The sequence below is a fragment of the Camelus dromedarius genome, chromosome 24 (assembly GCF_036321535.1).
Source record: "Camelus dromedarius isolate mCamDro1 chromosome 24, mCamDro1.pat, whole genome shotgun sequence".
NCBI classification, from domain to species: domain Eukaryota; kingdom Metazoa; phylum Chordata; class Mammalia; order Artiodactyla; family Camelidae; genus Camelus; species Camelus dromedarius.
In genome coordinates, this window is record NC_087459.1 from 9,784,163 (window position 1) to 9,809,869 (window position 25,707).

Genomic DNA, 25,707 nt, shown 5'->3' on the forward strand with positions numbered 1-25,707 from the left:
GGAAAAGGGGTGCAGTGGGGCTGGGGAGCTGGGGCCTGCTTGATCCACATGAAGATATTTAAATGATTTGTGAGTTCCCATGTACATTTTTTTTCCCATATCTATTTGTTTTGAATCAACAGCTTGTTTTTGAGGGGCAAAAGGCTGTAGCTGGAGACTGGAATACTTACTCGAGAATCTCCAAGGTTCTGTTCACCGCCAGGGCCTCCCCGAGCGCCTGGGCCCCCAGGGCACCAATGGAGGCCACCTGGAGACTGTAGGAGGAGATGCGGTCAACTCGGACAGGCAGGGCCTCTCTAGCCCTCACACCTGCCCCAGGCCCAGCTCCAGCCAAATCCATGCTTCGTTTCCACCACTCCTTGTTTTAGGTCCGAAAGTGGCAAAGCAACACTGAAAATTGTTGGCCCGTGGATGCAAGGAGCATTGCATCTCCTGCCTACAGTCTGGTGCCAGGCAGAGATCTGCGTGCTACAGATACAGAGGGTAGAGGTGGTCTCCTGGAGGGTTTGCAGGGGACACTCCCCAAGCCCCTAGTTCTTACTTTCTAGATGTCTGATGTCCCAGTTGCTAATACTAGGAGAATCAAACACACCTTCTTTGAGTGGGAAGCAAAATTGACATTAAGTGTGAAAGGATGGTGAAGGCCGGCTTCCTGGGCTGCCGTGCGCATCAGGACTTACTAGAGAGCAGTGAGGGCCGTGTTTGCCTTCAGCGCACTGGCCACCGCAGAGGCGCCTTCATCCCCGATGGCGTTCTCCTGTAAACTGAACACAGAGCCTGACCCCTGGGCACACGGGACACAGGGCCAGCACTCTAGCACGACACGCTGAGCTTGGACCTTGTAGATTTAAGTCAGACCACACACGCCCTAGTAGATCATACTCCCAGGGTCACCCTGGGGACAGGTGTACCGCAGCAGCCCCCTGGCCTCCTAGTTAATGTGCGGAGGGGTCTGGGGTCTGCACAAGTCTGCACCAGAGACAAACCAGAAAAGGGACACATGGAACTACTGTCAACGAGAGTTTGGACAAAAGTGTGCTTTTCAAAGGCAATCAGAAATTCAAAGCCCTCCATCCCTGGGCCGTTCTTGCTGGTCAGTGTTTTACTTTTTTTTTTCCTTCCACACTGGAGGAAAGTAGCAGGCACTGGAGCAGTAAGTGATTAAGAGTTCAATTCAAGTGGACATTGTTTAAGGGAGCAGTTTGCATTGATAATTTTAACATTTAAGTGTGGTAGGTCCTAGCAAGTCTGGCTCCACCCTCTTGGAACTCAGGTGGGGGACGGGGTATTAATGGGCAGTCGCCAACTGCAGGCTGTGGGGAGGACCCTGTGGCGTCTCCCTCCCCAGTGTGGTCACAGAGGCTGCCCAGCAGAAATAGGTCTAAACCAAAACCCGAAGGCGAGAGATAGGGGAGGCCCTCAGGAACCCAAAGAAATGGAGCTGAGTCGCTGGAATGAGGAATGAGTGTGAGGAGGTGCAAAGAAAGCAGATCTTTGGTGGCCTTGGAAGCCACGCTAAGGGTTGGACTTCCCTCTGCAGGCACCAGGCAGCCACTTAAATAGCTTATGCAGGATGGGGACAGACTTATGTTTGGGAAACATCTGTGACCAGCAGTATGAGAGGATGGACTGGATGTGGAGACTGGATGTGTATCAGTTGCAGTGATACAGGTGAGTGATGCTAGTGGCCTGGACAGTGGCCGTGGGGTGGGACGGGAGAAGATGGGAGGGGCGTTGGGAGGAGAACCAACCAGACCTGGGAGTGAGTTGCACATGGAAAGTGAGAACGAAGGCGATGTTTCTGGAGCGCACGGTTGGTTGCTGGATGCATTCACAAGGTGGGGAACCAAGAAGCAGACTTGTGGGGGAGCTGATTCAGTCAATTTGAAGTCCACCAGCGGGACGGGTGGAGTGGGCAGTGAATACGTGGGTCTGGAGCTCAGGAGAGAGGTCTGGGATACAGCACCAGGACTTTGAAAGGAATTGGAGCCCTGGGTGAAGGAAAGCTTCTAGAAAAGAGGCATCATTCAGGGGAAGATGGCCTAGGATAGAGCCCTGAGGAATACCATGTTCAAACAGAAGAACCAGCCAGAGAGGGGATATCTTGGTTCGTGTGTGTGTGTGTGTATAAAAAATATAGAATTTTATATATATAAAATATAAAATTTAAAAAAAGCAGATAAGGCTCAAAGGTTAAACACAGAGTTACCATCTGACCCAGCAGTTCCGCTCCCAGGTGGACACACAAGAACTGAAGGCATACGTCCACACAGAAGCCTGTACATGAATGATCATGGGAGCATTATTCACAACAGCCAAAAGTGGAAACAACCCAAATGTCCATCAACAGATGAATGGATAAACAAAATGTCTGTCCAGGCAATAGAATATTATTCAGTCATAAAAAGGAGTGAAGTACTGATACATGCTACAATGTGGATGAACCTCGAAAATATACGAGATGGAAGACAGGCATCAAGCAAGATCGCGTATTGTATGACTTCATTTGTGTGAAATGTCCAGAATAGGCAAATCCACAGGGACAAACACTAGTAGACTAGTGTCTGCCCAGGGAGGCTGGGGGAAGATGGGGAGTGACTGATAATGGGTATAAGGTTTCTTTCGGGGTGATTGAAAGTTTCTAAAATTGATTGCAGAGATGGTCACACAGCTCTGAATTTACTAGAAACCAGTGAATTGTACACTCAATAAAGCTATTATTTAAAAAAAACAAAAAAAAAACCAGCTGATGAGTTAAAAATGTGCCTGCTGGCCTTAGAGCAGAGGAGGCTGTGTGCTGAGGGCACGAGCCCTGCCCCTGGCGGGCACCGAGGTTTCAGATCCCCCTGCCCTCTCGCAGCCCCTGGGGAGGCCCCACTTACTCGAGGCTGGTCAGGCTCGTGTTGAGCTGTAGTGCTTGTCCCAGGGCCTTGGCGGCGCTGGCCTGGATGAAGTTCCATTGCAGGCTGGGCAGACACAGACACGTGTCAGCATGTGACCCTCTCTGGTCAGAGCCCAGGAGGCCCAGGAGGCCCAGGAGGCCCTGGGAGAGTGACAGAGGGGAGTGGGGTCCCTGAGGGATGGGGCCCTGGCCAAAACAGGCAGAACTCCTGCAGCCCTCAGGCTTGGTCCCGAGGGGTCAGTGTGCACTCTGGCTAGGAGAGGGCGCACGGACAGGCTCAGGTAGATCCCAAGTGGTCCCTGCAGGAAGCACGTGACAGGCCGAGGCACAGCGTGGGCACCCACCTCCCACCTCCCACCACCGTCCTCTCGGTGGGTCGGGCCCGGGAAGCAGAGTGGAGGGGCAGGGCACGGTCTACCGAGGCCCCAGAGACCACGTTGTGGGTGGGACCCCAAAGCCGGACTCGGGCTCCTGCATGCCCAGGTTTGAGTGTGACCCCGCAGCTCTGCCAGCACACAGGGCGGGGTAGGGGCGCCGCAGACTCACTGAAGGGCCGTGAGGGCGCGGTTTTCTCTCACTGCCACCGCGATGGCCTGAGCGCCCTGGTCGTGGAGGAGGTTGGCTGTCAGGCTGGGAGGGGGATGACGGGGACAAGTGAGCAGGAGCCGGCCACGCAGCCCCTGTCCTTGCTCACTGGGGAAGCCAGACCACCCCCCGCCCCCTGGCCCCCGGCCCAGACGGCGTCTGTCTGCTGGGATTGCCCGGCTCACACTCCTGGAGCACTTTCACGTGCCGGGCGCTGTCTCCGGCACGTGCCCTGGACTATTGAACTGAATCCTGACGACCTCACAGGGCAGGGGACAGGCTCTGCTCAGTAAGGTTCCGTGACAGGTCACCTGCCTGGGGACTCACTCTCGACCCCTGTGCTGCGCTGTCCCTCCTGACCAAGCCCCTCTCATAGGCTCATACGTCGCGGGGGGCGGGGGGGCTAGGGCAGGGAGATTGTCGCCACCCACTTCATCCCCTTATAATTTATGACATGAGAGAGGGGGACCTGGGTCAGGGCAACCATCAGACACCGAGCTTCCGGCTGCTCCCTCCCAGCCAGGCCCTTCTCCAGCCTCGTACAGGGGCCGGGGCACCGAGGCTCTGCCTGCTGGCTCCCGGCTCTGGTGGCTGAGGCCTGGGTGGCACAGAGGAGCCTTAGGAAGCGCAGCCTGCACCCCTCCCCAACGTACTCCAGGCTCTTCAGGGTGCTGTTGGCGCAGAGAGCGCGAGCCAGGTCCTGGGCGCCCTCGGAGCTGATGGAGTTTTCTCGAAGGCTGAGGAAAGAGAGGACCCTGAGCTACTGACCGGACAGGTGAAGCCTCTGGGGAAGACAAGCCCAGGTGTTCAGGCCGTTAGAACCCAGGAGCCACACGTGGGACCGGGGCTGAGGTTTGAAGAGGCTGCGCCAGGGAGCCCAGCTCCAGCGGCTTGCCAGCCTGGTGTCCCCCTCTGGGACTGTCAGCAGTAGGTCAGACGGTCCAGGAGGAAGAGGGTAAGACGACGGAACCTCAGAGGTGCGAGGGGTGGGCAGGCATGCTTGGGTGCCTAGAGGCTCGCCTGTAGGAAGGGGGCAGCGGGACCGGCCAGCTGACGGCCCCCGCCACCCCCTGCCTCGCCTGCCAGCAGGAAGAGTGCAGGATGCCAGGCTCCAGGGCCGAGCTGCCAACCATAGGTCTTCCCCCAACAAGTCCGCGGGGGATGTGTGGGCTTCTCAGCACCAGCCTTTCCTTCCAAGTCCCAGCATCCCTTCAGGCTCCCTGGCCAAAGGAATGCCCGTGGATGGAGAGGGAAGCAGGGACTTACTTGAGGCTGAGGAGGGTCTGGTTGGCGCAGAGGGCCCCCATCAGCGCCGCCACTCCCGAGTCACTGATGGAATTGCTCTGCAGGCTGCAGACAGAGGACAGGGCACACTTGGCGTGGGTGTCTTGGGACCCGGAGCGAGCCCAGCCTAGGACTGCAGGCACTGAGTTCAACAGGGATTCAGGGGAGCTCTGTGCCGCCGCCCTACTGCTCCTCTCATCTCTGATACCTCTCCGGTCCCCTGCAACTCCAGCCCCTGCTAGGTCGGGACCAGGGAGTCTATCTAGCACAACCAGCACCAAGGTTTAGACTCTGCCTTGATTTGGGTGGCTCCACACAGCTTCTGAGGGAAGGGACACAGCAGAGTCTCCCATTGTGGGGGCAGCGCTGAGCTCCCCACTCCCCACCAAGGCCCTGGAGCCAACCCCATCTGCAGCCACCTGTGCCAGATCCCAAAGGGCACTCGGTGCTTGTCACTCTGAAAACTCCAGAACCAACACCGACCCCGACTGTCCAGGGAAAGGGAGCTGGTGGGTGCGCTGGAGGGAGAGACCCTTAAGATCACCATATGCCCAGCATCTGTGGTTGGTTTGGGTTCTAACAGGGAAGCAGTCCTGACTTACAGACCTCCTCCAGGACCCATCCACCGGCTGGGTGGGGAACCCAGGTGGGGAGTCACCCTCTGCCCATAGCAACCCTGGAAGGTGGTTAGAGGCAGACTCACTCCAGGCTCTCCAGGCCCTGGTTCACCTTCAGGGCCTCCGCCAGGGCCTTGGCACCTCCATCACCAATGCTGTTACTGGAGAACCTGCAAGAGATGGGACATGGGTGGAGCAGCCTGGCAGGACGAGGCCAGGGGGTCAGAGTCCTGGGAAGCCCTCCAGGGAACCGCTGCCTCTGTTGTTTCAAGGGTGCCCGGTGCACAGTTTCTTCTGTCTGAGGCTGTCTGGCAGGGAGTCTCTGTAAGAGATCAAGGCAGCAAAGTCCTGCTTGACTCCCTGGCAGGGGGCAGGGGGCAGGGTCCAGGGCCAACCCTTTAGTGAGACGTATTTATGATACTTTATCTGAAGGTGACCAGGAAATGCTATTTTCTTCTGCCAGCTGAGAAGGCAGTAAATGTGAGCCTGTGACACTTGGGGCTCACTCATTCCTGGGACTCTAGATCTCCATTCTCCTGGACCAGTGCTTTGGAATCCAAAACCAGCTGTCTTGTTACCCACACATTCATTCATCCATCTACTCACTCACCCATCCACTCATCCATCCATCCATCCATCCATCCCCATGTTCACAGATATTCATAATGGGCTGGGCATTGTGCCAGGCATGGAGGATACCAATTTGGCCCTTCTGCATTTCTCACATGAGCTCCTTCAGACTCCTGTTCTGCTTCAGGGCATCTGCCATCCGCCGGGTTCCCACTGGCCCAATGGTGTTCTTCTGCAGGCTGTAGGAGAGAGGTCCTTCAGTAAAGCTGGCCACGGCCATTCCCAGGCCAAGGACAGTCTGGTTCAAGGTGAGAGGCCAGAGACTACTCAACTGTCATCTCCATTAATTGCAGCTTGTGGGGAGGGGTCTCCAGGAAAGGTCTGCAGATTGTTGCCAAAGTATTGCCTATAGATTGATGTTACTATGTGAAGAGTAAAAGGCAAGGGCAGCTGGGCCCTCCCCTCTCAGGGGCCAGAAAACAGTGACGGGCAGACACACTGAGGAAGGTAGTACCTGCTGCAGGCTGTAAGTGACTGCTTGTCATACTGACGGAAGTTTTCATTTTCCTTAGAATGCAGCAATCCAGATGGCTACCCAAAACAACAGGCAAATCTGGGATAAACTCTGCGCGACTAACGGTGTTGTCCAGACCTCTTACGTGAGGACAAGCTGTGGTTTTTCCTGAAGATGCATGTGTAATGAGCTATATCTGCTTGGCTGCAGGAAAGGGTGAGATTCCTTTCTATCTTTGCCATCTTGTTGGCAGATTTCCTCTGATGCTCACTGCAGGCTAGCTGAATGCTTACTCCAATAATTCAGCTGTTTCCTACTTTCCTACATTTCTGGAGAGGATCTTTTGGGTTGGCAGGAGGCTTTATTTTTTAAAATTTCCCCAACACAGTGGATACCCAGGGGCCAGGTTTTCCAGGGGCCATCCCGATGAACCAGAAGGCTTCAGGGCCTTGTCCCATCCATCCCTCCCTTACAGAAAACAGAGAGGCCCTCGGAGGAGGAGAAGAGAGAAGAGAAAACATTCTCTGCCAGCTGGCACGCCCACTCACTGCAGCACGGAGAGGGTCCGGTTGGCGGCCAAGGCCTCTGCCATGAACCTTGCACCGTCGTCCCTGATCATGTTGCTCTGGAGGCTGTAGAGGCGGGGAAGGAGTGCATCACTGACAGAGCACAGGAGGGTGCCCACCACATGAGAATCGGGGAACAACTGGCCCTCCCCACTGCTACGCTGGCCTTGGCTTTTCCTCTGGGTCTCTAAGCACTTGCCTGCAGACTGGGGACCGGTGCTCATGGTATCTGGACCACAATGATAAGGTCATCCATAGTCCTAATTACAGCTAAAAGCCACGGCACCCAAGTGTTGGTGAGGACGTGGAGAAATTGGAACCCTCACCCACTGCTGGTGGGAATGTCAAATGACATGGCCTCTGAGGAAGACAGTCTGGCAGTTCCTCAGAAGGTTACACATAGGGTGACCATGTGACCTAGAAAATCCTAGGTGTCTACCCAGAAGAACTGAAAAAAGTTGCTCAAATATGTGTACACAGATGTGTACGGAACAATAGCCAAAAGGTGGAAACAACTGATGAATGGATAAACAGCTTTGGTCTGTCCATCTAATGGAGTATTATTCAGCCATAAAATGGAATGAAATACACACGCTACAATGCAGATGAACCTTGAAAACACTATACTAAGTAAAGGAAGATAGACAAATAAAGTCTTACTGTTTGATTCCATTTATATGAAATCTGCCGAATAGGAAAACATCCTGACAGAAAGTGGATTGGTGGCTGCCAGGGGCTGAGGGGAGGGGAGAATGGGGGGTGATTGCTGAGGGGTAGAGGGTCTCCTTTTGGGGTGATGTAAATATTTTGGAACTAGGTAGAGGTGATGGTTGCACAACTGTGAACATACTAAATGCCATTGAACCACATACACTTTAAAATGGTGAATTTTATTTGAATTTCACCTCAATAAAAATAAATGAGCAAAACAAAATGACACTCAACTAAATACACACTCAACTAAGGATGGATACAACCACTGTCTCCCACAAGGAGCACAGCAAGCCACACCAAACCATGGGAACCACCTGGAAGACTGGATTTCAGTGTCTTGGAAAACACCTCAGGGGACCATTCTGACACCTTGGCCTTTGGGATTTCCCCCTCAATGGAGGACAGGAAGTTTTCCTCACAGATTATTCTTCCCTTCAAACCTCTACATACCTCCACCTCTTCTCCTCTATCCCCTGCTGAGGCCATAAATCTGAGGGCACAATGGCCAAGGAAGAGCTGAGCTTGCAAACTTGCTTAGGATACAAGATCCCCTGGTATCCACTGGGTGGGACCCAGTATCTCATGCTGCCATTTTGAATTATTGCCCAGTCCATGGGTGGCACCTGAGAAGATGGTTTTCTGGGCCATCAGAACACAGACAGAGACAGAGAGCGAGTGGCACATACCTCAGAGAGGACAGAGTGCGGTTAATCTTCAGAGCATCTGCCAGTGCCTTGGCCCCTTGAGGTCCAATGGAGTTACTGCGGAGGCTGGCAGAGGAAGAGAGAGAACCATTTTCTTACCCAATTCCCAGGGAGGGAAGGTGGAACAGAAGTTACACTGACCTTTAAATCTATGCTTCTTGAAAGAATGCATCAGGCTTTAGGATTTCATGTTTGGTGGAACTGGGGCAGAGAACCTTAGTTCAGTGAATGAGGAAGGAGTTTCCCAAGATGGCCCCGTATGATGGAGAAAGGCAAAGCAGGATCTGATGGAATAATTAGTGGGCTTGGGCCAGGTGTGAAGAGATGATAACACCAGGTTCAAGACCAAAATTCTGATGCTTCACTGGGTGAGTCTCAACAGCTGAGCAGGAGCCAAGACTTTGCTTGCTCAGCTGTCCTTCCAGCCCACCCAGGGGAGAGTAAGATCTCGGGGACTTTACAAGATGGCTCAAGCTCTCTCTGTCCCAGTGGTGAAGGGTCCTACTTACTCCAGAGTGGTCAGACTTCTGTTGACGAGGAGGGATCTGGCCAGAGCTTTAGCCCCTTTGTTACTGATCTGGTTCTCACCCAAGCTGCCCAAAGAAAGAGAGAGGAGTAGTTAATGCAGGTCTACAAATCTCGTCACCTCTTCTGCAACACCAGTCCTGTGATCTAAACCCCTCGGCCTCTGTGGCATCATCAGGGCCTGGATACAGGTGGAGATCAGGTCTAGGAAAGCCTCTGAGTTGAGCAAAGTAGGGCCAGAGTGGGCAGACAGACCCTCACGCTAACAAAGGGTCCCAGGGAGAAGTTTGACCAGAATCCAGCACAACCACTTCTACACAAACAGTGCAGCAGAGAGTATGGGCAATGACTGAAGACTTCCACTTGGATCCCAGCCAGTGATATGCTGGAAAATCAGCTTTTGGGGAAAAACAAAATACAAAAATCCTGATTTGTAGCGATGGCTAATTTCCAGTGTGAATACTCTCACCATGGCCAATTTCAAGTACTCTCAGCTAGTAAAAATTCCTGAAAATTTAACAATAGGCTCTCATGAACTGGTAGCTGAACTCACAGCTCCAGCACACTCCTGGCCCCAGCCCTCCCTCTAATGCAAGAAAGGGAAGATGCTAGAGTTATTACAAAACTAACTTGAAAGTCACAAAGTGTACATCTGTGTCCGCCTTGCAAGGGCATCCCAGGAACATGCTGGTGGATCAACCTAGCATAGCTTCATGTGCCCAGTTTCAGAAGTGGTATCTGCTGAGGTTCTTAAAAATGAGGGGCAGCCCCCTGGGAAACAGAATCCCTGGGGTTTTTCAAGGTTTTCAGAAAAGCTTCTGGAGCCACCAGGAAGCTGAGGGGGAACAAAGTGCCTGGCTCTGGGTCCCCTCCCGTCTCCTTTCAATCCCAGCAGCGCCCCTGTTTGTCTGTCTTACTTATTGTGGTTCTGCCAGATATGTCTTTAAAAAGGCATTCTATTACTTAAGAAAAAGTTTGGAGACCATTCATCCAGACCACCTTGTATATAAATGTTCTCAAGTTCTGGAGCCTCTGTCCCCGTGCCCCAGCACCAAGACTTCTGTAATATTTTACAGGCAATATTTCGTAAGCTACATATGTCTTCTGAAGGATGCCTTGGACATTTCAAACAGGGATGTGGCACAGAGGACCAACTAGAGACAGGCGTGAGAAAGCACAGGGCCAGAGAAGAAGTTTTTGGCTTTATTCATAGAGAAATCTGAGCACTCTCTCGGAATCTCCTTTAAGCGAAACATGGAAAGTTAGCTATTTCTTTGAAGGATCCCATGAAGGAGAATATATTAATAGTGAGAAGTTGTCATTATTATGTTTTTTTTAATGGGATTGCGTTTGTGTCTCTGGCTAACAAGACAAGAGAATCCTGCTAAGAACAGCCGGTCCTTACACGGTGCTCCCTCTATGCCTGTCCTGTCCTGACCACTTTCCTTGAATTAACTCATGAAAACCCTAAGAGGCAAGTGCAGTAGAGGCTTAACCTTGGCTCCTGCTCCTGACAGGTGTCCTCTACGCCCTTGGAATGCCCTACCTGGTAGGAATGTGTCTGTGTATCTGGAGGCCTTGGGCTTTGGTGGGTAGTTTATCTCACAGTGTGACTCTGGGTCATGCAGTGTCAGCTTGACCTCAGGAGGGGCCGGAGACTCAGGTCAGCATGCGGTGGTCAGGTGTGTCTTCATGACTGACCTCCCAGTAACAACTCTGAGCACCAAGGCTTGGGCGGGCTTCCCTGGTCGGAATGTTCCATGTTGTCCACGTCATCTGTGCAGACAGTGCTGTCTGCACAACTCCACTGGGAGGGGACAGCTGGAGGCTCGGGCTGGTCTCTGGGACCCTGCCCCATGGGCCTTTTCCCTTTGCAGATTTTAATCTGTATCCTTTCAATGTAATGAACCATAACTGTGAATATAATGGCTTTTCTGGGTTCCATGAGTTCACTGAACCTGAGAGTAGTCATGGGGACCCCTGAACTCACACCAATTACCTGCACACAGGTGTCTAGACAAGGTCATACGGAGCTCACCACTCTAATCACGATCCTCAGTGACATACTTTTCATTCCTAACTCATTCTGTATTTTTATTTCCTCAAATAAAGATTATTTTAGAAGCTGGAGGCTGGTGTGAGGATGAGAAATTACCCTCTGGGTACCCTTTTCTCCAAACTCATCTCCCTAGTTCTTCTAAAGCCACCAGCAGGTCATCACATCTATTCAACTACAAATCAGGGTGCTACTCAGACTCTGATGTGTTAGTTACAGGAGAGATTTCATAAGCAAATAGATCTATTCTGCAGTCAGCACATCAACCTGCATCTAATTACAACATCAAACATGCAATGTTTACATTAAATTTTTTTTAATTAATGAAAATTAATTTATTGAATTAAAATATTTTGGATTTTATTTAAAGATGCAATCCCATGCCCAGAATACTGTTTGAAGGCAAACTTTGAGAGGAGCTTAGAGTAAATCAGGCCTGGTGTTTGGAGAAATGATTCTACGTCTGCGGTAGCGTCTGACCCTCACCACATCCTTTCCCTTTTCCTACAGATGAGGTACCTGAGCCTCTGAAACTTTCTGGAATGGGTAGAAACAAGCAGCCTGTATCCTGAGCCACACACCTCAAAGCACCTCTCCTTGAAAACACCATTTGAGCAGAGAGGAGGATGTGAAAGGAGCCCAGAGCCCCAAGAGACAGGTGGGCACCCCAGGTGGGGTCTCCTGGCTCGGTGTTACCTGATCCTTTGAATGCGACAGTCCTTCCCACTCAGCACGCTGCCCAGCAGCTCCATCACAGGGTCCTTGAACTGGTTGGTGTCCAGCCTGTTCGGAGGAACGGTGATAGTGAGTGGTAGCACCACCGTGGGCAAAGAGCTGGCATCAGGGCAGTGGAGGGGGCCCTAAGCTCATACACTCAGGCTGGGATCCTCTCCCTCGCCCTCCTCTCCATCCCAGTGAGCCCCCACCGTGAGGCCTAGAGATCTGGGCCAGCACACCCACATGCTCAGAGGTTTCCTATGAGGGTGACCTGGGGGCACTCAGTGGTCTGAGCCCTGGACTTCCTACCTGGAGGGGAGTCTTCCAGAAGCCCTGCCTGCACACCATGTGTCTGCAGAACATCAGTTGCTAGTTCTCTTTTTTCTGAGGATGTGGATGATACTACTCTGAGGTCTGGAGTGGCCCTGGCCCTACAACCCCCTGCCCACTAAGGTCCGGAGAGTGGCCAAGGATAATGGGCGGAGGGTGGAGTGAGTGGGTGTGGCCTCTGTTAGCACTGGGATGCTTCACAGGGTGTTTAGGTCGAACTGTGTCCTCCCACAAGATAAGGTGGAGTTGTAACTCCCTAGTGCCTCAAGAATGAGATTTGGAAATAGAGTCACTGCAGAGTAATTAGTTAAGACGAGGTCATACTGGAGGGGGTGGGCCTGTAATCCAGTATGACTGGTGTCCTCACAGGACAGGAAAGCTCTGCGTGAAGGTGGCCATGTGACCACACAGGCAGCGATGCCCACTGGGGTGATGCGTCTACAAGCCAAGGAATGCTGCAAACCCCCAAAGCTAGAGAGGCCAGGAAGGAGCCAGGGATCCCCCCCTGCAGCCTTCAGAGGGACCACAGCCCTGCTGACACCTGGTTTTGGACTCTGGCCTCCAGAAGGGGATAAGTTTATGTGGTTTTATGCCATCTAGATCATGGTCCTTTGTTATGGCTGCCACAGGACATGGACACAGCGGGACCTGGCTTCCAGGAGGAGACTTCCAGGTCCAAGCTCTCTCCTCTGCCCACACCTGCCCTGAGTGGCCCCACCCCGCACCCACCTCAGGCTCCGGCAGTGGAGTAGCTGGGGCAGCAGGCTCTGGAGGACACCCTGGCTGAGGCACAGAGGCAAGCTGGCCTCCTGGGCACGGACATCAGACATCTGCAGGAGGTAGGCCAGGGCAGCGCGGTGCGGGGGGCTGGTCAGCCTGGCCAGGGCCCCGCTCTCCACGGCCTCCTCCACGCTGCGGGTCAGTTCCGTGTGCTGCAGCTCGTGCAGGCAGTGCAGGACGTTGACCGCCCGGGCGCAGACCGCCCCGTCGGAGCGCAGGCAGCCCTGCAGGAGCTCAGCCACCTGGGCCCGGTAGCCCTGGTGCTCGCCTTGGGTCAACAGGGAGCCAGCCAGCAGGGCGTTGACCCTCGGAGACAAGAGGCCTGAGAGGAAGCGCAGGAACACATCGAGCCGCCCGTCCTCGACCTGCATGGCCCGCTGGGCAGCGCTCCTGAAGTGCGTGAGGAAGCCAAGCCGCGGCCAGGACATGCCCCCCTCAGTGAAGAGGTCAAAGATGGCCCTCCTGGACGCGCTGTAGTAGTACGCGGCCGCCACGAACTCCTGCAGGGACAGGTGCGTGAAGTAGTAGGTCACTGAGGAGGCCAGGGTCTCCTCCCGCTGCAGGAGGCAGCCACACAGGGCGGTCTGCAGCAGGGCGAGGTCCACGCCGAAAACCTTCAGGTCTGGCTCGTAGAACACGTACTTCTTCCTGACCAGCCCGTGGAAGGCCAGTCGGCCTAGCGTGCCAACCACTTTGCGGCCGCCCTGGGCCAGCTGCTCGATGCGGGGGCTCGCCTTGCCCTTCTCCTGCGCCTCCCCGCCGAGGGCCATCCTGAAGTACCAAGAGTAGAGCTCACACAGGGTCCTCGGAGGCCACAGCTCCGCATCTGGCAGCCCCAACCTGCTGCGGTGCAGGTGGCCCAGCGCCAACCCCGCCAGACGGCAGAAGGCTGGGACAGTGCACATCAGGTACAGGGCCCTGTCCGCCTGCACCTGGCTCAGCACCCAGCCCGAGAGGACTGGGTCCTCGGGGAACATCTGCTCCAGGCACATCTTGATCTCCTCCTTGTTAAAGCCCCGGATCTCAGTCATCCGGTCCACCAGGCCGCCCGGGATCTGGCCGGCTGCACTGGGGCGGGAGGTGACCCAGACGGATACTTCCGGGAAGAGGTTGCCCCGGATGATGTTGGTGATCAGGTGGTCCACCTGGATTTCCTTCCTGGGGTCTGTGCAGGCCACAGTATTGGAGAAGTCCAGGGGCGTCTTACACTCATCCAGACCATCCAGGACCAGGAGGACTTTGGTTAGGGCTGCTGATGCCAGGCCAGTCTCCCCAGCGTGCGGGAAGACGGAGCGGACGAGTCTGTCCGCAGACAGCTTCTCATGGGTGTTGAGATCTCGGAAGGTCAGAGGCAGCACCAGCGAGAAGTCCTTGCCCACCTGTCCCCGGGCCCAGAGGTGGATGAAGTTCCTCACCAGGGTGGTCTTGCCCACACCAGCCACCCCGATGGTGATGGAGATGCGGGGCGGGATGGACACCCGTGACAGAGGCAGGAAGAGCCTGTCCAGGGTAATGGTCCTGCTGGAGCACCAGCCCCCACGTGTGGCCTCCACCTGCGTGAAGTCGTGTTCCCTCAGCTGCAGGTCTGTCAGGCCCTCCACCAGCAGTAGGCTGGTCAGCCTGGGTGAGGGGCTGCCCAGCTCTGGGCCACCTCCTGTCCTGTTCAGCAGGGCCTCTCGGTGCCTCTGTATCCTTAAGTCTGCAGAACAGAGGCCAGAGGGGAGGGCTGGGGGAGAGTGGGGGAGGGGAAGGGAGGAAGGGGTGGGGGAGGGAAAGGGGAAGGGGAAAGGGAGAGGGGAAAAGGGCCCAGGGACCCCACTCCAGGCTATTTACCATTGCCGTGGGGCTTCAGTGGGGACTCTGGTGTCCTGTTGGGGGGCTGTGGGGCCTGGGAGCCCTGACCACCCTTGCCGGCCAGCAGGTCCACCAGTGCTTTGACCTGCTCAGCTGGGGAGCCGGCCCCATGGCCCTGGCCAACCTCCCCGCCTGTCCGCACTTCCTGCTTCCTCATGGAGTCTGGGGTTGCCGCCGGGAGCTGTGAAGAGAGGGCCTGAACCTGCTGCCTGCTGTCTCTCTACCCAGCTGAGTGAGCCTCAAGGGATGGGCAGGGATGGGGCCCCACCCTTTCTCCTTCCCCAGACTGCGGGTGGCCCCTGGTTTGGCCTCTGGGATGAGGTTGAAAGGGCTGTTTGTTCCTGCATGGTGACAGTAGTCTCCGCTGCCAGGAGCACTGCTCAGGTACGGGAGGCCAGCTGATAAGAACAGGGGCCCCAGGCTCAAATCTGAGCTCTGCCACTTACTGGCTGTGTGACACTGGACAGGCCACCTGAGCTCTCTGTGCCGTGGTGTCCTCATTTGTAACCTGGAAATGAACAGATCTGCTCATGAGAAGGGAAGGGTGAAAGAAGCCTGTCTGGAAAGGCTGAATGCGGTGTGATTCCAACCCCATGGCATTCTGGAAAAGGCAAAATTATGGAGACAGTAAGAGGATCAGTGGTTGCTTGGGGTCTTGGGCGAGGAGGGAGTGATGAACTGGCAGAGCACAGAGGATTTCTAGGGCACTGAAACCACTCTGTGTGATACTGCAGTGCTGGATTCATGTCATTGTACATTGGTCCAAACCCACAGAATGTGCAGCACCAAGGGTGACCCTAATGTCAACTCTGACCCTGGGTGATAGTGATGTGTCAGTGTGGGTTTATGATTGTAACAAATGTGCCCCCTTAGTGGGGGGCAGATGCAGGTAGGCTGGCTGAGGGGATAGGGAAATCTCTGGACTTCCCATTCAGTTTTCCTATAAACCTAAAAATGCTCAAAAACTAAAGTCTGTTAACTTAAGAAGGAAAAAGAGAAGGAAGGGTACAGCTCAAGTGGTAGAGTGCATGCTTAGCATGCACGAGGTCCTGGGTTCAATCCCCAGTGCCTTCACTGAAAAAATAAATAAATAGATAGATAAATAAACAAACAAACAAGCAAACAAACAAACAAACAAATCTAATACCTTCCCCTAGAAAAAAGAAAGGAGGAGGAGCCAGAAGAGAGGGGAAAGCTGGTTCTCAGAACAGCGACACAGCCCCTCTTCTTACTGTGTTTCTAGGACGCTGATGCGAAGTGCCAAGATGCAAAGCCGTGCCCAGTCCCACCTGCTCCTTGTCCTCTCCAGGGACTGGAGTGGACTCTGTTGCTAAGGCTGTCCTCCCTATGTGTCCCTCCCTTAGCTAAGGTGGACACTGGAGGACCCTGAGCCCGCCCCCAGCCCCCTCCTCACCTGCAGCGAACAGGACGTCTAGCCCACGGCAGCCCCTCCAGCGGGGCCCCAGGAACTCAGAGGGCAGAGATTAGCCATCCCTCGTCCACGGGTCTAGGAGAGAAAACAGGATTTGGGGCTGCGCAGAGGTCACGCCTGGTGCTTCAGATGACAGCGGCTCACTGAAATGGGTTGGCCCACACCCTCCAGCCCTGCAGCTCTCTGGGTCCCAATATGAGTCACTTAAGTGGGGTCCAGCCCCAAGGATCCAGCACACTCCCCGAACTTGGCTTTGAATTGGGCTTCCGGGGGATTTTAACTGAGGATGAAGCTTTCTACCTGGAGAATACTGAAAGATTCTTGGAAACAAGTAAAGTAGCATTTTCTTGGAAACAAATAAAGTAGCATTTTCCAACCATTCAGTTCATGGTGATATTGAAGTTAGTGCAACGAATTTGAGGTCAACAGTGTCCAACCCAGCTGAACTAACCTGGGAACTAATCAGAAATAGGCCAGGGCAAGGCCACAATCCATACAGTTCCTCAGAACCCTTCTGGCTGTTCTCACTCTTGCATTTTTCTAAGTGTCAAAACCAAGAGGAAAAAAACAGATGGGATTTTGACTGAAGTCACGTCATTGTGCACAGATTAATGGCGGTATTATTGAGGTTTTCCTGTAGATTCTTTGCTAAAACTGTTTTTAACTCATCTAGATCTTGCCCATTTCTTGTGTCTAGGTATTTTTAAATAGCCTTTCTTGTTCTCATGAATTTTGTTGGTGTCAAAGAAGACAATTTTTGTGTATTTTATCTTGTTAAGTATTCGTATTAATTCTCATCATTTTTTAGTTAACTCTTTTCAGGCTTTTGAGTTACTGCAATACAAATAATTTCATCTCTTCTCTAAAAGTGTAACTCTTGTTTGCTGAGGGGGAGGTAATTAGGTTTCTTCCTTGAATTCCGCTTGGAGGAGGCACTGGGGATTGAACCTGGGGCCTCGTGGGTGCTGAGCATGAGCTATACCCTTCCCCCTAAAAGTATAACTCGTACTTTGAGCAACTTCTCTGCATGGCCCAGCAATGTGGAAGGACCGCAGTTCTAGCAGACATCCTTGTCTCACTCCTGACTCTCCCAGGAGCGGTTCTAGCCCAAACTGTTAGACCTGATGTTAGTGACAGGTTTCTAATTGGTTCTCTTCTCCTCTTGGGAAAGATTCCTTCAATTCCTCATTTCTCCTTGCCGCTCAGGTAACATTATGTGATGCTTACGGAAGGCTCACTGTGCTCTGGACGTCTTTTACATCTTGTAACAACCAGGTGGTAACAGTAAAAATATCCCCCTTACCCAAAGAATATTTTTTAATATTTGCTTGTATTTCTCATTGTGCTTTTATGGGTTTTTTACTTAAACTGGTTAAGCCAAACTGAAGTTAAATTTTGTGTTTAATATGAAGTATTACCATTACCATCATTTCTCCCATTTTATAGAAGAAGACACTGAGGCTCAGAGTGGTTAAATGACTTTCCCAAGACTACACGACTGGGAAGCAGTTGAGTTGGGACAGAAACCAAGGCTTCACTGAAACACTCCTGCCTCTTAAGGTATGTTTACACATTGAAAAAAAATTTTGGGCATGACTGTTAAATTAGCCAATGGCTTTTTAGCAATATGGTATAATCACATGATTTACTTGCAATCGTTCGTCCAGCTGGCAGGTATTTATTGAGGGCCTTTTGTGTTCTGCAGGCGCTGGGGGCGTAAAGGTGAACAGTTAGACGAAGTCCTTAACCTGTGAGTGTGGTGGGGGTAGGGGACAATGACAGTAGCGAAGAAAACAAGTGAATCAGTAAGGCCATTCTGATGGCGATTAGTGCCGTGAGTGACATAAACAGGGAGTGATGGAGAGGGTCTGGGTTCTGGGGGAGGCGATGGTTTTAGTCTGGTGGCCAAGGAAGGCCTCTGAGAAGGCAGAGATGTGAACGGTGAGAAAGAGGCAGTCATGCAAAGAGCTCCAGGAACAGCAAGTGCAAATATACCTTGCGTGTTAGAGGAGCAGAGAAAGGTCAGAGCTGCTGGGGCACAGTGATCAGCGAGCGGCTCACACAAGGGCTTAGGAGACGGGGGCAGAGGGCGCTTGAGACCTGTCACGGTCCAGAGGAGCTGGGGTGGGTCTGAGTGCGGTGGGAAGCCACTGGAGGGAGTGACATGACTGATGTCTAGCAGATCTCTCCTTTGACCTGTGAGCTACACTAACAGATTTTCTAACATCGAACCAAGCTTACATTCTTGAATATTGTCTTCCATTAATATCAAGTATATATAATAGAGAATATAGAGTCCAGGAACAAACATATATTTGTATTATTTACGTATGAAGGAGTTTGGTAATATGACAAAAATAATATTTCAGGTCAGTGGAAATGGTGTTGGGGCAATTGGCTAGCCTATGGAAAAAAGTTTGTTTTGAACTATACTTCACATTAAACACGAAATTTAACTTCAGTTCAGATTAACCAGTTTAAATACAAAACCATAAAATCTTAATGAGAAATATGAGAGAATACTTTAAAATATTCTTTGGGTAAGGGGCATTTTTTTTTACACAAGGCATAAAATCCAGGAGTCATAAAAGGGAAGATTGACAGATTTGTCTTAATTTAATAATTCTAAATAAAATAATAGATGCCATAAGTAAAACTGAAAGAAAACTTCAAGCCTAGAGTCAACATTGCAACATATATGAAAGACTATTACTATTTTCAATATATAAAGAACTCTTAAAATCAATAAGAAGGCAATAAGTAACCAAATAGGATCATGAACACAGATAGGAATAGAAAAAGAACACAGACAATGCATGGAAATGCAAGTGACCAAGATACTGAAAAGATGCTCAATCTCACTAACGGACAAGAAAAAAACTAAGCAGTGAGCTATCATTTGTCATCTGTGTAATTGGCAAAGATCACGGTGACATAACAGGCTGCATTGGTGAGAAGGTGGGGGTGGAAGGAATCTTAATATATGGTTGGTAGGAGGGTAAATCAGTGTGATTCTGGACCCTAATTAATTTGTCATTATTTATTGCCATTAAATATCTTTGATCCAGAAGTTCCACTTCTGGGAATTTATCCTAACAATTGGACAAGTGCACAAATATGTGCTTATAAGAATGGTCCTGAAATGTGGTTTACAGCAGTGAGAAACTGAAGGGGAAAAAATGAAATTTCTATCCAAAGAGGATTGGTAAAATTATCAGTTACACAGTGGAGAACTATGTGGCCGTAAAAAAATAGCAAGGTCAAACCGGAAATGTCCACAGTGTATTTTTTTTGTCTCTTAATGGTATAAAAGTTTTAATCAGTTTTTAAAGGCATAATCTATACACAATAAAACGGACCATTTCAGGTGCAGAGTTATGTGGATTCTGACAAATGTATACATCTAGGTAACATCTACTGCAGTCAAGACACTGATCATTTCTTTCTCCAAAAAAATGTTCCCTCATGCCCCTCTGCTGTCCATCCCAACCACACCCCCCTGGCCCTAAGCCATCCGTCTTTTTTTCACTATAGATTAGTTTTGCCTTTTCTAGAATTTCATATAAGTGATCTACAATGTATTTTTTTTCACTTTGGTAAAATACACACAACACGATTACCATCTGAGCTATTTTTAAGTGCTTAGGTCAGTGGTATTAAATACATTCACACCGTTGTGCAACCATCACCACCATTATCCCTGTAACTGTTTTTATCTTATAAAACTCAAACTCTATACTCATTAAACAGCTCCCCATTCTCCCCTCCCCCAGCCCCAGGCAACCACCATTCTACTTTCTGTCTTTATGATTTTGATGACTCTAGGGACCTCATGTAAGTGGACGCATGCAGTATTTGTCCTTTTGCATCTGGCCTCTTTCACTGAGCATCGTGTTTTCCAGGTTCACCCATGTTACAACATGTGTCAGAATTTCATTCCCTTTTATGGCTGAGTCAAATCCCGTTGAATTATATACCACATTTTGCTTATCTATTCACCTGTCAATGAATACTTGAGTTGCTTTTATGTTTCAGCTTTTGCGAATAATGCTCTTTAACATGGGTGCACAAATCTCTCTTCAAGACCTTGCTTGCAATTCTTTAGGGTACATACCCAGATATATGGTAACTCTATTTTTAATTTTTTGAGGAGCTGCTACACTGTTTTCCGAAGCAGCTTTAGCATTTTACAGTCCCACCAACAGTATATAAGTTTCCGGTTTCTCCACATTCTCGCTGGAATGTGCTGTTCTCTGGTTTTTCTGATGGCAGCCCTCCTAATGTGTGCGCAGTGGGGTCTCACTGTGGTCTTGATTTGTCTTTCCCTAATGACTAGCAATGCTGGGTCTCATTTCATATGCTTATTGGCCATTCATATATATTCTTTGGAGAAATCGCTATTCAAATCCTTAGCTCATTTTTGAATCAGGTTATTTGGGTTTTTGTTATTGTCGAGTTCTCTACATATTCTGGATATTAAATCCTTACCAGATATATGATTTGCAAATATTTTCTCTCATCCTGTGGGTTACCTTTTTTACTTTGTGGATCATGTCTTTTGCTGCACAGAATTGTTTAATTTTCATGAAGTCCAGTTTGTCTAATTTTTCTTTTGTTAACCTGTGCCTTCAGTGTCATACCCAAGAAATCACTGCCAAATCCCATGTTGTGAAGCTTTGTCCTATGTTTTCTTCTAAGAGGTTTATTGGTTTAGGTCTTACATTTAGGTCCTTTATCCATTGTGAGTTAATTTTTGTATATGGTATTAGGTAAGGATCTAACTTCATTCTTTTGCATATGGATATCCAGTTTTTACAGCACCATTTGTTGAAAAGACTGTGCTTTCCTCATTGAATGGTCATAGCATCCTTGTCAAAATCATCTGACATGAGGGTTTATTGCTGGGTTCTCTATTCTAGTCCATTGGTGTACTTGTCTGTCTTTATACTAATACCACACAGTTTTGATTACTGTCACTTTGTGGTACGTTTTGAAATTATGAAGTGTGGGTCCTATAGTTTTGCTCTTCTTTTTCAAGATTGTTTCGGCTATTTGGGGGTACCTTGAAATTCCATGTGAATTTTAAGTTGGGTTTTTCTATTTCTGCAAAGAAAAAAAAAGTCATTGAAATTTTGACAGGGGATTGCATTGAATTGATAGATGACTTTTGGTAGTACTGACATTTTAAAAATATTGCTTCAAGTTCATGAACATGGCATGTGTTTCCATTTACTTATGTCTTCTTTAATTCAGCAGTGTTTTGTAGTCTTCCTCATACAGCTCTTTTACCTCCTTGGTTAAGTTAGTTCCTAAGCATTTTATTCTTTTTGATGCTGTTGTGATTGGAATTGTTTTTGTGGTTTCCTTTTCAGGTTGTTCATTGTTCATGTATAGAAATGAAGTTGAGTTTTGTGTGTTGACTTTGTGTCCTGCTACTTTGATGAATTCACTTTTTAGTTCTAACAGTTGTTTTGTGGAATCTTTAGGATTTTCTACATAAACGGCCATATCATCTGCAAAAGGATGACATTACTTCTTCCTTTCCAATTTGGATGTCTTTTCTATATGGTCTTTTATGGCCACGTAATTTCCCACTGTATAACTGGGCCATAATAATTTTACCCATCCTCTTTGGATAGAAATTTAGTTTTTCCCCCTTCAATTTCTTTTTCTTGCCTAATTTCTCTGGCTAGAACTTCCACTACCATGTTTAATAGAATCGGGGAAGGCAGGCATCTTTACCTTATTCCTGATCTTGGAGGAAACACTGTCAGTCTTTCACCACTGAGTATGATGTTTGCTCTGAGTTTTTCATATATGGATTTTATTATGTGGAGGTGGATTCCTTCTATTCCTAGCTCACTGAGTATTATTTTTATCATGAAAGGATGTTCAATTTTGTTAAATGCTTTTTCTGTGTCAGTTGAGATGAACATGTGGATTTTTTCCTTCATTTTGCTTATGTGACATATTACTTTGATCAATTTTCCATGTTGAACCATCTTTGTATTCCATGAATAAATTCCAGTTGGTTTTTGTTGAAGATGTTTGCATCAGTGTTCAAAAGGCATATCTATAGTTTTCTTTTCTTATAGTATCTTTGTTTGACTCCAGTGTCAGAGTAATGCTGGCCTCATAGAATGAGTTGGGAAGTGTTCCCTCCTCTTCAACTTTTTGGAAAAGTTTGAGAAGGATTGGTATTGCTTCTTCTTTAAATGTTCGGTAGAATTCACTAGTGAAGCCATCAGGTCCAGAGCTTTTCTTTACTGTGAGATTTTTAAATTAATGATTACTCCTTACTTATAGGTTTCCTTTCTAGTTCTGGGTCTATTCAGATTTTCTATTTCGTTGTCATTTACTTTTGGTAGGTTTTGTGTTTCTAGGACTTCTTCATCCATTTCAACTAGGTTGTCCAGTGTGCTGGGATACAGTTTTTCATAGCACTCTCTTTTAATCCTTTTTATTTTTATAGAATGGGTAGTAATTTTCCCACTTTCTTTTCCATTTTTAATAATCTGAGTCATCTCTCTGTTTTCTTAGTGCATCTAGCTAAAGGTTTGCCAATTTTATTAATCTTTTTGAAGAACCAACTTTTGGTGTCATTGATTTTTCTGTGCTGTTTTTCTATTCTCTTTTTTATTTATCTCTCATCTTTATTATCTCCTTCTTCCTGCTAGGTTTGGTTTAGTTTGTTCTTCTTTTTCTAGTTTCTTAAGTTGTAAAGTTGGGTTGTTGATTTGAGATCTTTCCTGTTCTTTAATGTAAGTGCTTAGAGCTGTCAGTTTCCCAAGCACAACTTTCACCATGTCCCATAAGTTTGGTGTGTTGTGTTTTCATTTTTATTCATCTCTGAGTATTTTATAATTTCCCTTGTGAATTCTTTAATACATTAGTGATTTAAAAGTGTATTGTTTAATTTCCAAAATTTTATGAATTTTCCAGTTTTTCTTCTGTTATTGATTTCTAACTTCATCCCATTGTAGTTAGAGAAAATACTCTGTATGGTATCTGTCTTTTAAAATCTATTAAGACTTAATTTGTGGCTTAACACATGGTCAGTCTTTTTAAATGTCCCATGTGCACTTGAGAAGAATATTCTTTTGTTGTTGGGTAGAGTATTCTGTATGTGTCCATTAGATCTAGTTGGTTTATTGTGTTAAGACTTCTATTTCCTTATTTGCTTTCTGTCTGGTTGTTCTGTCCATTATTGTGAGTGGGGTATTGAAGCCTCCAGGTACTTACTGTAGCACTGTTTATTTCTCCCTTCAGTTCTGTCAATTTTTGCTTCAGATATTTTGATGGTCTGTCATTAGGTGTATAATGTTTATAATTGTTGTATCTTCTTGCTGTTTTTCTTTGTCTCTTATAACTTATAACTTTTATTGATTTAAAGTCTTTTTTGTCTGATATCAGTGTAGCTACCCCTGCTCTCTTTTGGTTACTATTTTCATGGAATATCTTTTTTTGTCCTTTGATTTTCAACCTATTTGTGTCTTTGGATCTAAAGTGAGTATCTCATTGATAGCATGTATAGTTTGATTACATGGTTTTCTCCATGCTGCCAATCTCTGTCTTTTGATTAGAGAGCTTAATCTATTTACTTTTAAAGTAATTTCTGATAAGAAGTCATTGTGCTATTTGTTTTCTTTATGCCTTGTAGCTTATTTCTTGCATTATCATCTTTGTATTTAGTTGATTTTTTATAATGAAATGTTTGAATTCTGTTCTCATTTCTTATTGTGTACATATTTTACTTATTTTTTTGTGTGTGATTACCATGAGATTACATTTAACATCCTAAAGTTATAATACTCTTATTTCAACTTATACAAGCTTAACTTCAATAATATACAAAAACTCTGCTCCTTTACAGCTTTTTTATCACCCCTTTTGGTTGTTGATGTCACAGTATTACATTTTTATACACTGTGTGCCCCAAAACATAAACTAATAATTCTTTTAAATTCTTTACACTCTTACATGGAAAACAAAGTTTGGAGTTACAAACCAAAGTTACAGTAATACTAGCTTGTACACTAATAACTTTTTTTCTTTAAATGTATTAATATCTTAAATCATGTAGGAAACAAAAAGTGCAGTTACAAATAACTACACTGTTACAATAATACTAGTGTTTATAGTTGCCATGTATTTACTTTTATTGAGATCTTTATCTCTGCATCTGACTTTGATTCTAGTGTCCTTTTATTTCACTCTACAGGACCCCCCTGAGCATTTCTTGCAGGGCAGGTCTTGTGGTCATGAACTCCTTCAGCTTTTGTTTTTCTGGGAATGTCTTAATTTCCACCTTAATTTTGAAGAGTAGTTTTCTTGGTACAGGACTCTTGGTTGATAGTTTTTTTTTTTTTTCTTTGAGCCCTTGAATATGTCAGCCTATGCTTTTCTGGCCTCCAAACTTTCTGATGAGACGTCTGCTGATAATCTGAGGATCCCTTGTGTGTGACGATTTGCTTCTCCCTTCTTAATTTCAAGATTCTCTTTGTCTTTGTTTTTTGAAAGTTTGATTATAATGTGTTTTGGTGTGGGTGTCTATGAATTAATCTAACTTAGAGTTTGTTGAGCTTCCTGGAGGTTTTACATTGTCTTTTTATGTGGGAAAAAAATGTGCAGAGAAGAATTATTATAGGATGCCTTTTTAAAAAAATAGGATACATTTTTGTCTTGTCAGAGAATAGCTGGAAAATGTATGACAGTGGGATTAAGGACTTGTTTCTTATTTTGTGAATTTCAATTGCTTAGATTTTGCTAACAAACATGTATTGCTCCCCGCCTCCAATTTAAATAGATTGCTTACAGAATTCGAAAAGCCAAAATCATTTGAATAATACAAAAGTAAGTACAGTATATACCTCAATTCCACTCCCCAGGAATAACACTTTCTGGTTGATGGTTTGCTTTTTTAAAAAATTAGGTGCTGGTGCAATAGGGCAAATGAAAGAAATAAAAGACATAAATATTGGAAAAGGAAAAAAATAAAACTCTCACTATTCACAGTTGACATGATTTATATATTGAAAATACAAAAGAATCTATAATAGAACTATTAGAACTAATGTGTGAACTTGGCAAGGTTTCTGGACACTAGATCAGTACACAAAAAGATCAGTTATATTTCTATTTACTAGCAACAATCAAATCAAAGGTAAAAAATTTAAAAACCATTTAAAAAATCAAATATATAAGAATAAATCTAGCAAAGCATTTGCATGACCTCTACACTGAAAACCATAAAACCATACTAAGAGAAATTTAAAAAGACCTAAAGTAGGGGTTCGCCATGTTCATGGATTGGAAGTCTCAAAATTATTAAGATGTTGTTTCTTCCCCAATTGATCTATAGATTGACATCCAATCAAAATCTCAGCAGATTTTTTGGAGGGAGAGAGGGGAGGGTGGAAATTGGCAAGCTGATTCTAAAACATATACATAAATGCAGAAGACCCTGGAATAGTCCAAGAAATCTCAAAGAAGAAGAACAAAGCCTGAGGGCTCACACTACCCAATATCAAGATTTAGTATAGAGCTATAGGTATTGG

At 47.7% G+C, this 25,707-nt stretch overlaps 1 protein-coding gene across 2 annotated transcripts in view; it reads right to left on the minus strand.

Moving 5' to 3' along the window:
• NLRC3 (NLR family CARD domain containing 3) overlaps positions 1-25,707 on the minus strand; it is a 33,810-nt gene that overhangs the window by 3,290 nt on the left and 4,813 nt on the right. Inside the window, exons 2-17 of one of the 2 annotated variants that reach the window (XM_031447804.2) lie at positions 16,133-16,225; positions 15,165-15,226; positions 14,698-14,899; positions 12,814-14,563; positions 11,734-11,820; positions 8,966-9,049; positions 8,439-8,522; positions 7,021-7,104; positions 6,114-6,197; positions 5,475-5,558; positions 4,754-4,837; positions 4,141-4,224; positions 3,449-3,532; positions 2,883-2,966; positions 681-764; positions 171-254 (exon numbers count right to left, since the gene is read on the minus strand). In XM_031447804.2, the coding sequence (XP_031303664.2) occupies positions 171-254; positions 681-764; positions 2,883-2,966; positions 3,449-3,532; positions 4,141-4,224; positions 4,754-4,837; positions 5,475-5,558; positions 6,114-6,197; positions 7,021-7,104; positions 8,439-8,522; positions 8,966-9,049; positions 11,734-11,820; positions 12,814-14,563; positions 14,698-14,875 (2,939 nt within the window). In that variant the 5' untranslated portion in view covers positions 14,876-14,899; positions 15,165-15,226; positions 16,133-16,225. The remainder of the gene's footprint in view (positions 1-170; positions 255-680; positions 765-2,882; positions 2,967-3,448; positions 3,533-4,140; positions 4,225-4,753; positions 4,838-5,474; positions 5,559-6,113; positions 6,198-7,020; positions 7,105-8,438; positions 8,523-8,965; positions 9,050-11,733; positions 11,821-12,813; positions 14,564-14,697; positions 14,900-15,164; positions 15,227-16,132; positions 16,226-25,707) is intronic. The other variant, XM_064478395.1, reaches the window with a different exon arrangement.